The sequence below is a fragment of the Podarcis pityusensis genome, assembly GCF_964106645.2.
Source record: "Podarcis pityusensis genome assembly, chromosome: 17".
Taxonomy (NCBI): domain Eukaryota; kingdom Metazoa; phylum Chordata; class Lepidosauria; order Squamata; family Lacertidae; genus Podarcis; species Podarcis pityusensis.
The window spans coordinates 34,907,809-34,919,475 of record NC_138042.1 but is presented as its reverse complement, the minus strand read 5'-3'; the positions used below and the strand labels follow the sequence as shown (position 1 = coordinate 34,919,475).

Here is an 11,667-nt window from a genome sequence, read left to right as displayed (position 1 = left end):
ATACATTTTGAAAAAAGATAGGATTGGTTCTTAGATTGCACAAAGGTCCATACCCATGTGCAAAATCTTAAAAAGAAGATGTATTTACACTGTGTGCATGTGCTCACATATGCTCAGATTGTAATGCATATACCAGCAAGCCACCCCATCTTTTACCTCTTGTCATGTTTTACATGGACAAAAAAACGTTGTATGGCCAGGGCACTCTTGCATTACAAAATACAGTGATTTGTGTACATGATTAATGATGTAGTACGGTACACACGTGGCAATAAATCCCATTAATCTCAGTGGGGCTTATTTCTCTGTATACACGCATATAGGATTGCAGAACATGCAACATGGAAATGAGCTCTTACAGCTCAGTCCTATACATTTCTACGCAGAAGTTCCACTGAGTTCAGTGGGGCTTAGTCTCAGGTAAGTAGGTATAGAATTACAGCCTAGTCATACAAAATGCATATAATGAAAGTGAACTTGACCTTTAAACAGACTAGGCTGAAAGCTGTTAATTGGAGCTTTTGATATCCTGACTTCTCATGTAGTGAGGCATTCTAACATGACCTTGCCTCCAATTTCAGATTGAATTAAATGCAGAAAATGGCTGGGATCCACCTGTATTTCCCCCAGCCCTCTCTAAATGTGTCCCAGAGAGTTCCCCAATCCCCCACAGCAGGTTGGGGGGTGCTGCAAGGGTGTGAGGAGTAGAAATCTTTGTTCTGTTTGTGCTCAGACACAATTGGATGTGGCTCTTTCACATCATTCTGTTCTGAAGTCAACTGTATCAAAGAGTTGAAAGGGACCCCGGGGCTAAGGGACAAAAATAAATCTGGAAATATGTCTCTTTGGAACCAATGCTCATATTTATATGCTGTTGGTAGCAATAGATCCAGCAACAGTAAATAAAGGAGTGAGACTCTTTTTCCCAGGATATGTATATGCTGAAAATCAAATTCCACATCAAAAGCTGCATTCTGTAACCTGTATAAACTATGCCAATGTATGCAGTTTTGTGTAGACATTTTTGGTTTTGCAGGTAACGGAGGGGGCAAGGAGCTTTCTGTAGCGCACTGAAACTTCACCTACTGACCATGGGAAATATTTCGCTACACCTCTGGTAGATGAGATTCTGTAGGCACCTGTAGTTTCAAAACATAATCTGTGGGCACTAGGCCTAATAGCCAGTCTCTTTTTGCTTTTAATTGAAAGCTGAGGTTCTCAGGAAGCAGAATTCTGTGCCCTGTGTCACATTCTGTGCTCCTCTGGAATTGCAGTAGAGACTCCTTGGTTACAGTATATCACAGGAGCTAGTGATATACTAGAGGACATATATATGTTGGGTACAAGCCAATTTAAGAAAAGAGGTGCTTGTGATCAGAAAATTACTACTCCATTTTGAGTTTCTTTTTAAGTTAGGTGGATATCTTGGTTCAATAGCTCCTGGGGCTGCATGTATGTGTAGAACAAAACAACTTGAAGCAATGTGTTTTTTAATTGGCTGTTTTCACAGGGTGGGAGGAGACTGAAACCAGCTTCCCTACTTTTCTTTCTCAAATAGGTGTTTGATGGGATTCCAGCCCAAGTGGGTAGGAAACCTATGTAAAACTATTTGTGCATATGATTCCCCATTTTGCTGTGCCTACGTGGACAGGCAGCTTGTCAGTCATTTAAGAATAAAGTGTGTGTTTCTCATATTGTTGATGTGCCACAGATTACTTGCACTGATACGCATGGTCGGTAGCACTAGTAAAAACTGTAGTAGGCTACTAGCTTTTTGTGGACTTGGTTGCATGGCTGGCATGGAATCTAACTGGAACAGAGTGATACATTCGGATATTTGCTTTGGTTTAAGGATTGAATCCCACTGAATCCACTTTCTTACTGAAACCAATCAGCTGTTAAGAGTGTTTAACTTTGGCTGGATCATTCCTTGTGCAATTGTGACCAGTCAAATATCTTTCAGGTATGCCCCCCAACTGTATTCTGAATGATTTACTTCCTTTTAAATGAAGATAACAAAAAACTGAAGAATACTGTCAATCATTAAATATAGTTAGGCACTGTTTAATAAAGCGTAACCAGTTTGCTATTACTGTATAGATATTTTCTTTTCATTTCTCTCCCTCCAACATACACGAGTAAAGCGTTGCTTTAAAATGTACCATCTCCAAGGTTTACATAGAACAGAGAAGTGATACGTTAAAAAATAACTTTCAAGTGCTGAATTATTCATTTTCTGAAAGGTTACCAGTAAACATAATGCAGTAATTTTTTTTCAAGTAGATTTAGGATTGAGGAATCCCCTTGATAAATGGCTAACATTGCTGTCTGTTGATCAGATAAAATGCATAAAAACAAGCAAAAAATCATTTAAAGGTACACTTTAAAAATGCATTTTGGAACTTAACTTTCCCTTTGCCTTAGCTGACTACTACTTTAAATAATTTATTCTGCATTGTAAACAAGGAAAGAGAGCAATCCCACAAATTGCAGGGGTGGTAGCCAGCATTAGTCATAATCAGGGTAGACCCACTGGAATTAATTGACTTGTCCATTGATATGAATGAGTACCCTAAGTATGACTAACAATCATTTTCCTCCATCCTGATTGGGACTATCTGCACATGTATCCTTAGCTGGAGGTATTAAAGCCTGTGCCAACGGATTCTGCATGGATGGTGCCCTAGTCCCATCCCTGTGTGTGTACAATCTGTTAAAAATAAATGCTGGATCCCTTCTCATCAGTTGTTTGGGATAAGGGAACAGGAACCTGGATTCAACCTTGTCAACCAGCAAAAAGGCTACACAGCAGTCTCATGCTGTTGGACTGCAACAATAAACTGTTAGCAACAGCTAGATAAAACTGATCACTCGGCTTTTTTTAGGGGCAGTGGGCAGGAGAGAGAAAATCTCTGAGATTAGCAGTAGAGGGTGGATATCCCCATTGTGCCCTGATTGTGAACATAATGGCTAGTCACATTTGGGAGAGACAACATGATCTAGACTGTCCAATGGACAGTCAGCATGACTATTAAAAGTTCCTAATAGATCACGGCCCTCTGGAATAAAGTGTGGAGACACTAGTTTTTAAAAGGATTGGATAAAAGTCCACGAGCAATGGATATAAAATACTCTTTAATATTCAGAGGTCAGTTTAAAAGTGCAAAACCTTGGTATCCAAGTAAGGTTGAGTTTCCTACAGGTTTCATGATGCCTCTTGCACTGTTCTGACCACCAGAGTAGCAAAGCCACAATTAATACAGCTTTTCTGGGCTTGTAGCACTTCAGACTGAAGTGGAGGAATCACCTGAATGCGCTCCCTATGTAAGCATATGCACATAGAAAAGGCGTTATGGCCAAGAGAAAGCTAGGCTAGATTCTTGATATAACTTTGTATACACAGGAACTATCCAACCCTCTTCCCAATAACCTGAATAGTGCAATCCAGGCTGCACTGTTGCTTCTATAGGTAGGATATGAGAGGCGTTACTCCCAACAAGCACTGGCAGATCTAATGCTAAGGTTAAAAAATTTATAAAAAGCAAGATGGGGAGAGGCATGCCTGGGCACAGTTTTATCAAGCCATTGGGGATTGCTGCAATTAAAAGCAGGTCTTTGGAGTGAATTTTGAACTGGTAATTATTGGTCTTTCTGAGAAGCTATGCGGAAAGTGAATGAAGGGGGGAAATCTAGCTGAAGATAGAAGAATGTGAGCACTGTAGGCCAAGCCTTACTTAACCCCAACATCAGACGTGTTACAGTGACCAGACTGGGGTGTGCTCCTTGCTCTCACTCCTGAACAACTCTTGAGTTTTCCCGAACTAGCCAAGGCAATGGGGTTTTTATGATTTTATTATGAGCAGGGCTGCTTGCGTTTCTTCAAGCCCCAGCTCCTGACATCGCAGGAGCCCAACCATTTTTTTGTTTTTCAGCAACAGGTCTTAACTTTCAGGACTTGGGGAGAAGTGCTTTAAAGGTATCCCGCCAGAAGACTCACCCCCCCCCGCTCCCAAAGACTCATCCCTTCGCTGTCCCAGGGCTTCACAGTCTTTAGATATTTCAGGTGGTCAGCCCCGAGACCTGGAAGGAGAATTACGCGGATGGCAGTGCTTTGCATAGACTTGTGTGGGAATCAGCAGGCAATGGAAGATCAGGCAAAGCATTGGTTGTAGGTATCGGAGCAGAAGATGGGAAACCGTTTGAAAGAAGAGCCTTGTGATTTTGCAAAAGCGTAATCCTAGAAACAGGCTCTGAACCAGATGAAATGGGGAAGGACGGAATATTCTATAAGATGAGCTGGAAATTGGATGTCTGAACTCCTTTCTGGACACTGCCCTGCAATGTCCCATGTTGATTCTGGCAACAAAATTCAGTGGAAAAGTGATGGAGGGAAGAAGCAACTAGTGGAAGGTTGGGTTTGAGGCAACTGGAAGGAAGCCAGTTCAGAGAATTGGTCCTCAGTCTATTGTTTGCTTAAGGCATGAAGTGATTCTGAGGAAATATTATGGGTGAAGCTGAAAGGTGACTGTGTATTGACAGGAGCTGCAGATATGCTCTGGTTACGACCTGGTCTGCCTCACAAGGCTCAACAATGAAACGTCCCTTTCAAAAGCTTGGCTTTTGAAATTAGTTCCCCTTTATAACCAAACAAACCTACATTCCTGATTTTGCCTTTACTGATTACAGACTCCCATTTCTTTGCTCCTCACCTCTTGAGTGCAACCATATTTGCAAAGGAAAACCCATAAAACTAAGGGAAGCGGATGACTTAGACATGCCCCCCCCCAAACCATCATCGACCACAAGAGAGACAAAAGTAATTCAGTGTAGAAACAGCCTGCTCTGTTCAGCTCCGGGGAAGAACAGGGAAGAGTCCTGACCCACTTTGTCTTCATGTTGCAACGGGTCATTGCTAGACAGCCTGGACAAGTCAAAACCACCACAAGGCCAAGCTCAGATGGGCACCGGGGACTTGGAAGATGCCCTCGCTGCTCCTCAATGAAGTACCAGGCACACACAGGCACAAGGGAGCCTCTGCCTTCACACTGAGACTTCCCAGAGTGACTCTGGGGCCACTTTCAAACCAGTTCATTCTCTGGTTCAAAGAAGGCGGCTAGTAAACAAAGCACCCGTAAGAATCCCAGCGGCCTCTGGCTTCCAGAAAATGGGCACTTGAGGCAGGCAATGAGTTGCCTATAAGATCTCAAGTCCTAATCCAAAATCTCCCCGCAGTAGTACTTGGAGGCGACCACAGTCCTGGAGTCTGAACCGCCTTCCAAAGGCTGCCAAGCGACGTCCCGTCAGAACCTGCCAGAATCCATGCGAAGGTTTTTAATCTCCAGCTCCAGCTGTTTGATCTGCACGTCCCGCTGAATCGTCAGTTCGCGGAGCCTCCGGATTTCTTCCTGCTGCCGGTAAAACATCTGCAGCAGCTGGAAAGCAGAGGTTTCACAAGTCACTATGCTATCTATATCCACCACGATTTTTTTAACTGTCCGACGTCTATTTGAAACTGTATAGATCAGCGGTGGCCAAACTTGTGACCCTGGTAAGACATTTTAAGAGGCCCTGGCAGCCCCAAAGGTGAGTGCAGCTGCTAAATAATAATAATAATAATAATAATAATAATAATAATACCCTGCCCATCTGACCGGGTTGTCCCAGGCTTGTGCAGTGCTGAGCAAGCCACAGCCATTGAGAGCAAGACATTGAGTGCTCCAGAAACAGGAAGGAACGCTCTGATATTTCCCAAGTACTGGTGAAACATCCTTTTCTGTTTCCAGGGTACTCTGACCTGCTGCTCCTAATGTGGTGGGTTGTTTAACTGTAGCCGTGCCAAAACTGATCCCAAGGCTATGATGGGAGAGGTTTCAGGCACCACAAGGGGAAAGAACTCAGTATATAAGAGGCTTGACAATTTTACAAGTTTCCCTAAGTATGCCAAAGTTAATGAGCCTTCATTAGTAATTTTAAGATATGCGAGTTCCTCCAAAGGAGTGGTGCCCAAACCTCCCCCTGCCCCATGAACCACCTGAAAATAGGCGAGGGTCCTGGGGGACCACTAAATGATTTTTCTGCCTCCTGTAGGAATTCTAACGCACTGTGCTAGATGCTGTAGGATCTTTAATCATATTTTATTTCTTGCATTGCATTTTGTTGCATTACAGTTAGAATTCCACACTGACTTTTTTCTCGCTGCTTCCTCCCGCTCGCTCTTTTGTGTTGCTAATCCTCTCCACAATATTCAATGGCTTCCCGCCCCGTCACTTCTGATATGTCCCGCTCACCTGGATGGACCATCAGTTTCTAAGAACGATGGAGGAGGCACTGTGCCTGCCGTCCTTAGCAGACACAACATAGACCGCATTAATGAAGCTCAGCTGCAGTTTGGAAGCCCCTGCTCTGGAGTACTGAAATTATCTCAGTTCTGGGAGGTGGAATGGCCCTGTATGGGTGTGAGATATGTGCAGGCTGCGTGTGCATGAGGCCCACTGGAGGGCTGGCAGACTGCGAATGTGGGTCTTGGGTTGAAAAATATTAGTGCCCTCCCCACGGGTGGCGCTGTGGGCTAAACCATAGAGCCTACGGCTTGCCGAGCAGAAGGTCGGTGGTTCGAATCCCCGCGACAGGGTGAGCTCCCGTTGCTCAGTCCCTGCTTCTGCCAACCTAGCAGCTCAAAAGCACGTCAAAGTGCAAGTAGATAAATAGGTACCATTCCGGTGGGAAGGTAAATGGCGTTTCGTTTCTGTGTGCTGCTCTGGTTGGCCAGAAGCGGCTTAGTCATGCTGGCCACATGACCCGGAAGCTGTACGCCGGCTCCCTCGGCCAATAAAGCGAGATGAGCGCCGCAACGCCAGAGTCGGCCACAACTGGACCTAATGGTCAGGGGTCCCTTTACCTTTACCTTTTACCCCCCGCCCCAGTAGGGCTGGCCAATATGCTGCGATGTTGGAAGAAAAGATACATTGGCTTCTGCCCGCAAGACACCAGGTGAAACTGCCCCAGCTCTCACCTCGAGAGCTGAGGAGGTTTCACCCTGGCTTGCAGGCTGGGACAGTGCAGCTTATTTGCGCAGCTCAACTGGGGATCGGGAAGGTTCCCCCTCCCCAGCTGAGACAGCTCCCCTCATGTGAGCAGTTTCACAGAGCCCCCATCCCACCCCACCGTTGGCTTGCAGGAGCCAGTGCTGGGCTGGGGTCTCCTTTTACTGCTCAACTGAGGCAAGGGCAGCTGCACACTCCTCAGTTGAGCAGTTTAAATATGCAGAGGGAGGAACAAGCTGTATTGGCGCTTTGCCCAACTGGGCAAGCCCTCACTCCTTGTACTGCTTTGCATACCCTGAGAAAGGGGACTTTCCTTGCTCTGGACTCCCAGCTAGCCAATTTCCAGCTTAGGTAAAGGTAAAGGGACCCCTGACCATTAGGTCCAGTCGTGACCGACTGGGGTTGCGGCACTCATCTCGCTTTATTGGCCGAGGGAGCCGGCATACAGCTTCCAGGTCATATGGCCAGCATGAATAAGCCGCTTCTGGAGAACCAGAGCAGCGCACAGAAACGCCGTTTACCTTCCCGCCGGAGCGGTACCTATTTATCATTTTATCTACTTGCACTTTGAGGTGCTTTCGAACTGCTAGGTTGGCAGGAGCAGGGACCGAGCAACGGGAGCTCACCCCGTCGCGGGGATTCGAACCGCCGACCTTCTGATCGGCAAGTCCTAGGCTCTGTGGTTTAACCAGAGCAGCGCATGGAAACACCGTTTAGCTTCCCGCCGGAGCGGTAGCACCCACTTTAAGCTGCTCATCTTGACTTGCCAACAAGGCTTCTTCTCGCTGTCAGACAATCATACCTCGTTTTCTGTTTTGGGCGGAGGACACTCAAAAACATCAAAGCCGTTCGACAGCCCGATTTTCCTGTCTTCTGGCCCCCTCTCCTCGGCCTTCCAGTACCCCCATCTCTCTTGCACCCTGCTTGGCTTCTCAATTATGTCTGCCACCCGGGTCCGCAGCTGGGCAGGCTCTGTGGCTTGCAGCGCTGCCTCCTTCGCAGGGAGGGGTGGCAAAGAGTTCAAGATGACGGAGCCTGGTCTCAGAGACATCAAGACGGGGCCTGCGGGCAACAGGAAGGAGCATTTGGCACAAAGATCAGGAAGATCAGAGGATTTCAGAACAGACTCTGAAGACTCACACAGGTTTTTAGAGCCAAGCCAATGAATGACAGAAAGAAGCAGATTTCACTCATTCCAGTAATGAAGCCTGTGAGGACGGATATACAGTGGTACCTCGGGTTACATACGCTTCAGGTTACATACGCTTCAGGTTACAGACTCCGCTAACCCAGAAATAGTGCTTCAGGTTAAGAACTTTGCTTCAGGATGAGAACAGAAATCGTGCTCTGGCGGTGCGGCAGCAGTGGGAGGCCCCATTAGCTAAAGTTTTACCTCAGCTTAAGAACAGTTTCAGGTTAAGTACGGACCTCTGGAACGAATTAAGTACTTAACCCAAGGTACCGCTGTACTTAATTCGTTCCAGAGGTCAGTTCTTAACCTGAAACTGTTCTCAACCTGATGCACCACTTTAGCTAATGGGGCCTCCTGTTGCCGCTGCGCCGCCAGAGCACAATTTCTGTTCCCATCCTGAAGCAAAGTTCTTAACCCGAGGTACTATTTCTGGGTTAGCGGAGTCTGTAACCTGAAGCGTATGTAACCTGAAGCGTATGTAACCCGAGGTACCACTGTACTCTGCACTAGAGAAAGTACACACAACTAGAGCTGGGCGATATCAGATTTTCAACATTGTGACATATCACCAGCCAAACATCGTGATATAGTGATACACTGCGATGTTGAAAAGCGGAGGGAGGAACAAGCTGCATTGGGCCTAGCCCCATGAGGCACCAGAGTGAATCTGCCTCAGCTCTGTCGGCGGAGCAGCGGCTGTTTCAGCCCAGCACCTTGCAGGGCTGAAGCCGATGCAGCTCTTTCCTCCACACACTGGGCCACTGGCGTCGGAAAAAGTCCCTCTGCCGCCAACTCTTGGCACACTGAGGGAAGAATGAGATGCATCGGCCCCAGCAGCTCGCTCCTCCCTCAGTTTGAGGGCCAAAGCGCAATGGGGCCCTCAACTGGCGACGGTACAGTGCGGTTGAAGGTGCCATCACGCTCTTGCCCTCAAACCGTTCCTGGGCGATGTATTGATACATAGTTTATTTCTCACATTTTGCCCAATTTCTTTGGCTAGGCCAAAAGAGAATGATTCTTCCATGCACCAGAGCTCCTCAGCGAGCTAAGCAGGAAAGTCAGCCCAGACCTTCTAGGCCTCTGCTGCTGCGTGCAACCACCCTCAAGGAGGACTCAAGCCTTGGAGACTGTCTCAGGTGATCATTACACATTCACTGCAGAAGTGCAGGGCCTACATTTCTGTAGCTTCCTCTCTCAACGTTGCTCATGCTTAAAGCAGGGGCAGGGAATCTCCAGACCATGAGCCAAATTTGGCTTGCTAGGCCTCCTTTGGCCCACAGGGTTGTTTTCCCTAAATCACATCTGCCTGCCCAATACCTGTCATCCACTGATGTCCAGTGTTGGGTAGGTACCAACATGGCTACAAAGGAACAATTGAGCTTATGAAGAGCTCCTTAGCGGGAGCAAGGTGTGCTCATACAGTGGATGCTCGGGTTGCGAACGTGATCCGCAGCATCCGCAACCCGCAGCGGTGCATCTTCACACGTGCGGGTTGCGATTTGGCGCTTCTGCACATGCGCAAAGCGCGATTTAGGGCTTCTGCACATGCGCAAAGCGTGATTTAGGGCTTCTGCACATGCGTGACCGCCGAAGCCCGGAAGTAACCCGTTCTGGTACTTCCGGGTTTCGGCGGTCCGTAACCCGAAAAAACACAACCTGAAGCGTCTGTAACCCGAGGTATGACTGTACTACCATTCAACGGATGGGCAGGGAAGCACACCTTCCATAGAACTGTAAGGGATCACGAGGGTCATCTAGTCCAACCCCCTGCAACACAGGAATGTTTTGCTTGACGTGGGGCTCAAAACCACAACCCTGAGGTTAAGAGTCTCATGCTCGACCGACAGAGCTATCCCAGCAGTTTCCAGTTACACCAAGTGGTTTCAAGAGAAAGCACTTGTCACTATGGGAACAGCAAAGCCAGGCAGGAGGTGGGGAGGACAGTGAGAAATATGGGAGGTGGGCGCTTAAAGGGCATCTTGCGCAGGGTCCCCGCTCAAACCTAGCAACGCTCCTACAGGTGTGTCGCTCACCTGATCCTCTAGGTCTGCTGTTAACACGATGCAGACCAGAGAGAGGAGGACATCATTTTGATTCAGGCCCTTTGGGTCTCACTGACCTTTATTACTGCCACTTAGCCATTCTTGTGCCGTCAGGGCTGGCTGGGCTCCAGCTGTCATCGGGTAGATGTCTTCCTGGTACGATTCAGACTGCAGAGAGATACCAGAGCACACTGGCTTACATCTGAACAAGTGCCACCCCCCCCCAGCCCTGTTTAGAAGCCACCCAGCGAAAGCCAGGAGAGATTCACTCACCCGACGCGGAACTATCATAGACACTGGCTCTATCAGGTACTTGGCTGGGATCAGTTTGTAGAATCGGAAGATCTCGCAGGAAGAGACATCCAGACCCCTCTTTGGCATGAAACCTAAAGACCGGGGAAGCAGGGAGAAGTGTTATGGCAGTGTGAAACTAGACATGCACTGGCCAACAATGCTAATAAAACTGGCAATTACCACAATCCCATTATGCCAATCTGTGGTGTGACTGCATTTGGAATACTGTGAACAGATCTCGTCGCCTGACCTCCAAAAGCTGGAAAAGGTTCAGGGATGTGCAGCCAAAATGATTGAGGCATTGATAAAACTATCAAAGGCCACTAGCCATGATAGTCTTGTTCTGTCTCTACTGCTGGAGGCAGTAAGTTTCTGAATACAGTGGACGCTCGGGTTGCAAACTTGATCCGTGTGGGATGCACGTTCGCAACCTGCAGCGGCACGTCTGCGATTCGGCGCTTCTGCGCATGCGCAAAGCGCAATTTAGTGCTTCTGCACATGCGCAACCGCCGAAACCCGGAAGTAACCCGTTCCGATACTTCTGGGTTTTGGCGGGTCCGTAACCCGAAAAAACGCAACCTGAAGCGCCTGTAACCCGAGGTATGACTGTACCACTTGTGAGGAAGCACAAGTGCAGAGCTCCATTTCTGCTTACAAGTTTCCCACAACATCTAGCTGGCCACTGCAAAAGCAGATTGCTGGACTAGATGGGCCACTGATCGAGGGAGGCACTTAACATGGGGCCTAAAACTCCAGCTGCCCTTTTCCTCTACAAACATGCAGGGAGACTTGTAGAGGGGGGGAAACAGAGAGCAGGGAGCACGGTTGGCCTCTTACGTCTTTACCTCCCACCCAGCACTTACGACATTGTCTTTCTCCAACCATCACAGAACACACTGCTTCCTTCTCTGTGCAATTTTTTTCTCCCATCCAACTCCTCTTAAACGTTGCTGCCTCTGTCTCCAACCTGATGTGGGATCACCAGGGAACAAGTTGGAAAACTCTCCTGTCTCTTTAACAGCCACTCCGTTTTTCTCTGCTGGTCTCACTGCCTCACCCTTGGTTTGCTTTGCGGCAAAATCTACAGTAGCAAGCG

At 47.6% G+C, this 11,667-nt stretch overlaps 1 protein-coding gene across 2 annotated transcripts in view; it reads right to left on the bottom strand.

Annotated features, from left to right (window-relative positions):
* Positions 1–2,043: 2,043 nt before the first annotated feature.
* The window catches only part of CORO2A (coronin 2A), a 67,418-nt gene continuing 57,794 nt past the window's right edge, over positions 2,044–11,667 (bottom strand). For both annotated transcript variants that reach the window (XM_080986864.1, XM_080986865.1), the window contains exons 9-12: positions 10,551–10,663; positions 10,355–10,445; positions 7,846–8,105; positions 2,044–5,432 (exon numbers count right to left, since the gene is read on the bottom strand). In XM_080986864.1, coding sequence (XP_080842990.1) covers positions 5,301–5,432; positions 7,846–8,105; positions 10,355–10,445; positions 10,551–10,663 — 596 coding nt within the window. In that variant the 3' untranslated portion in view covers positions 2,044–5,300. The remainder of the gene's footprint in view (positions 5,433–7,845; positions 8,106–10,354; positions 10,446–10,550; positions 10,664–11,667) is intronic.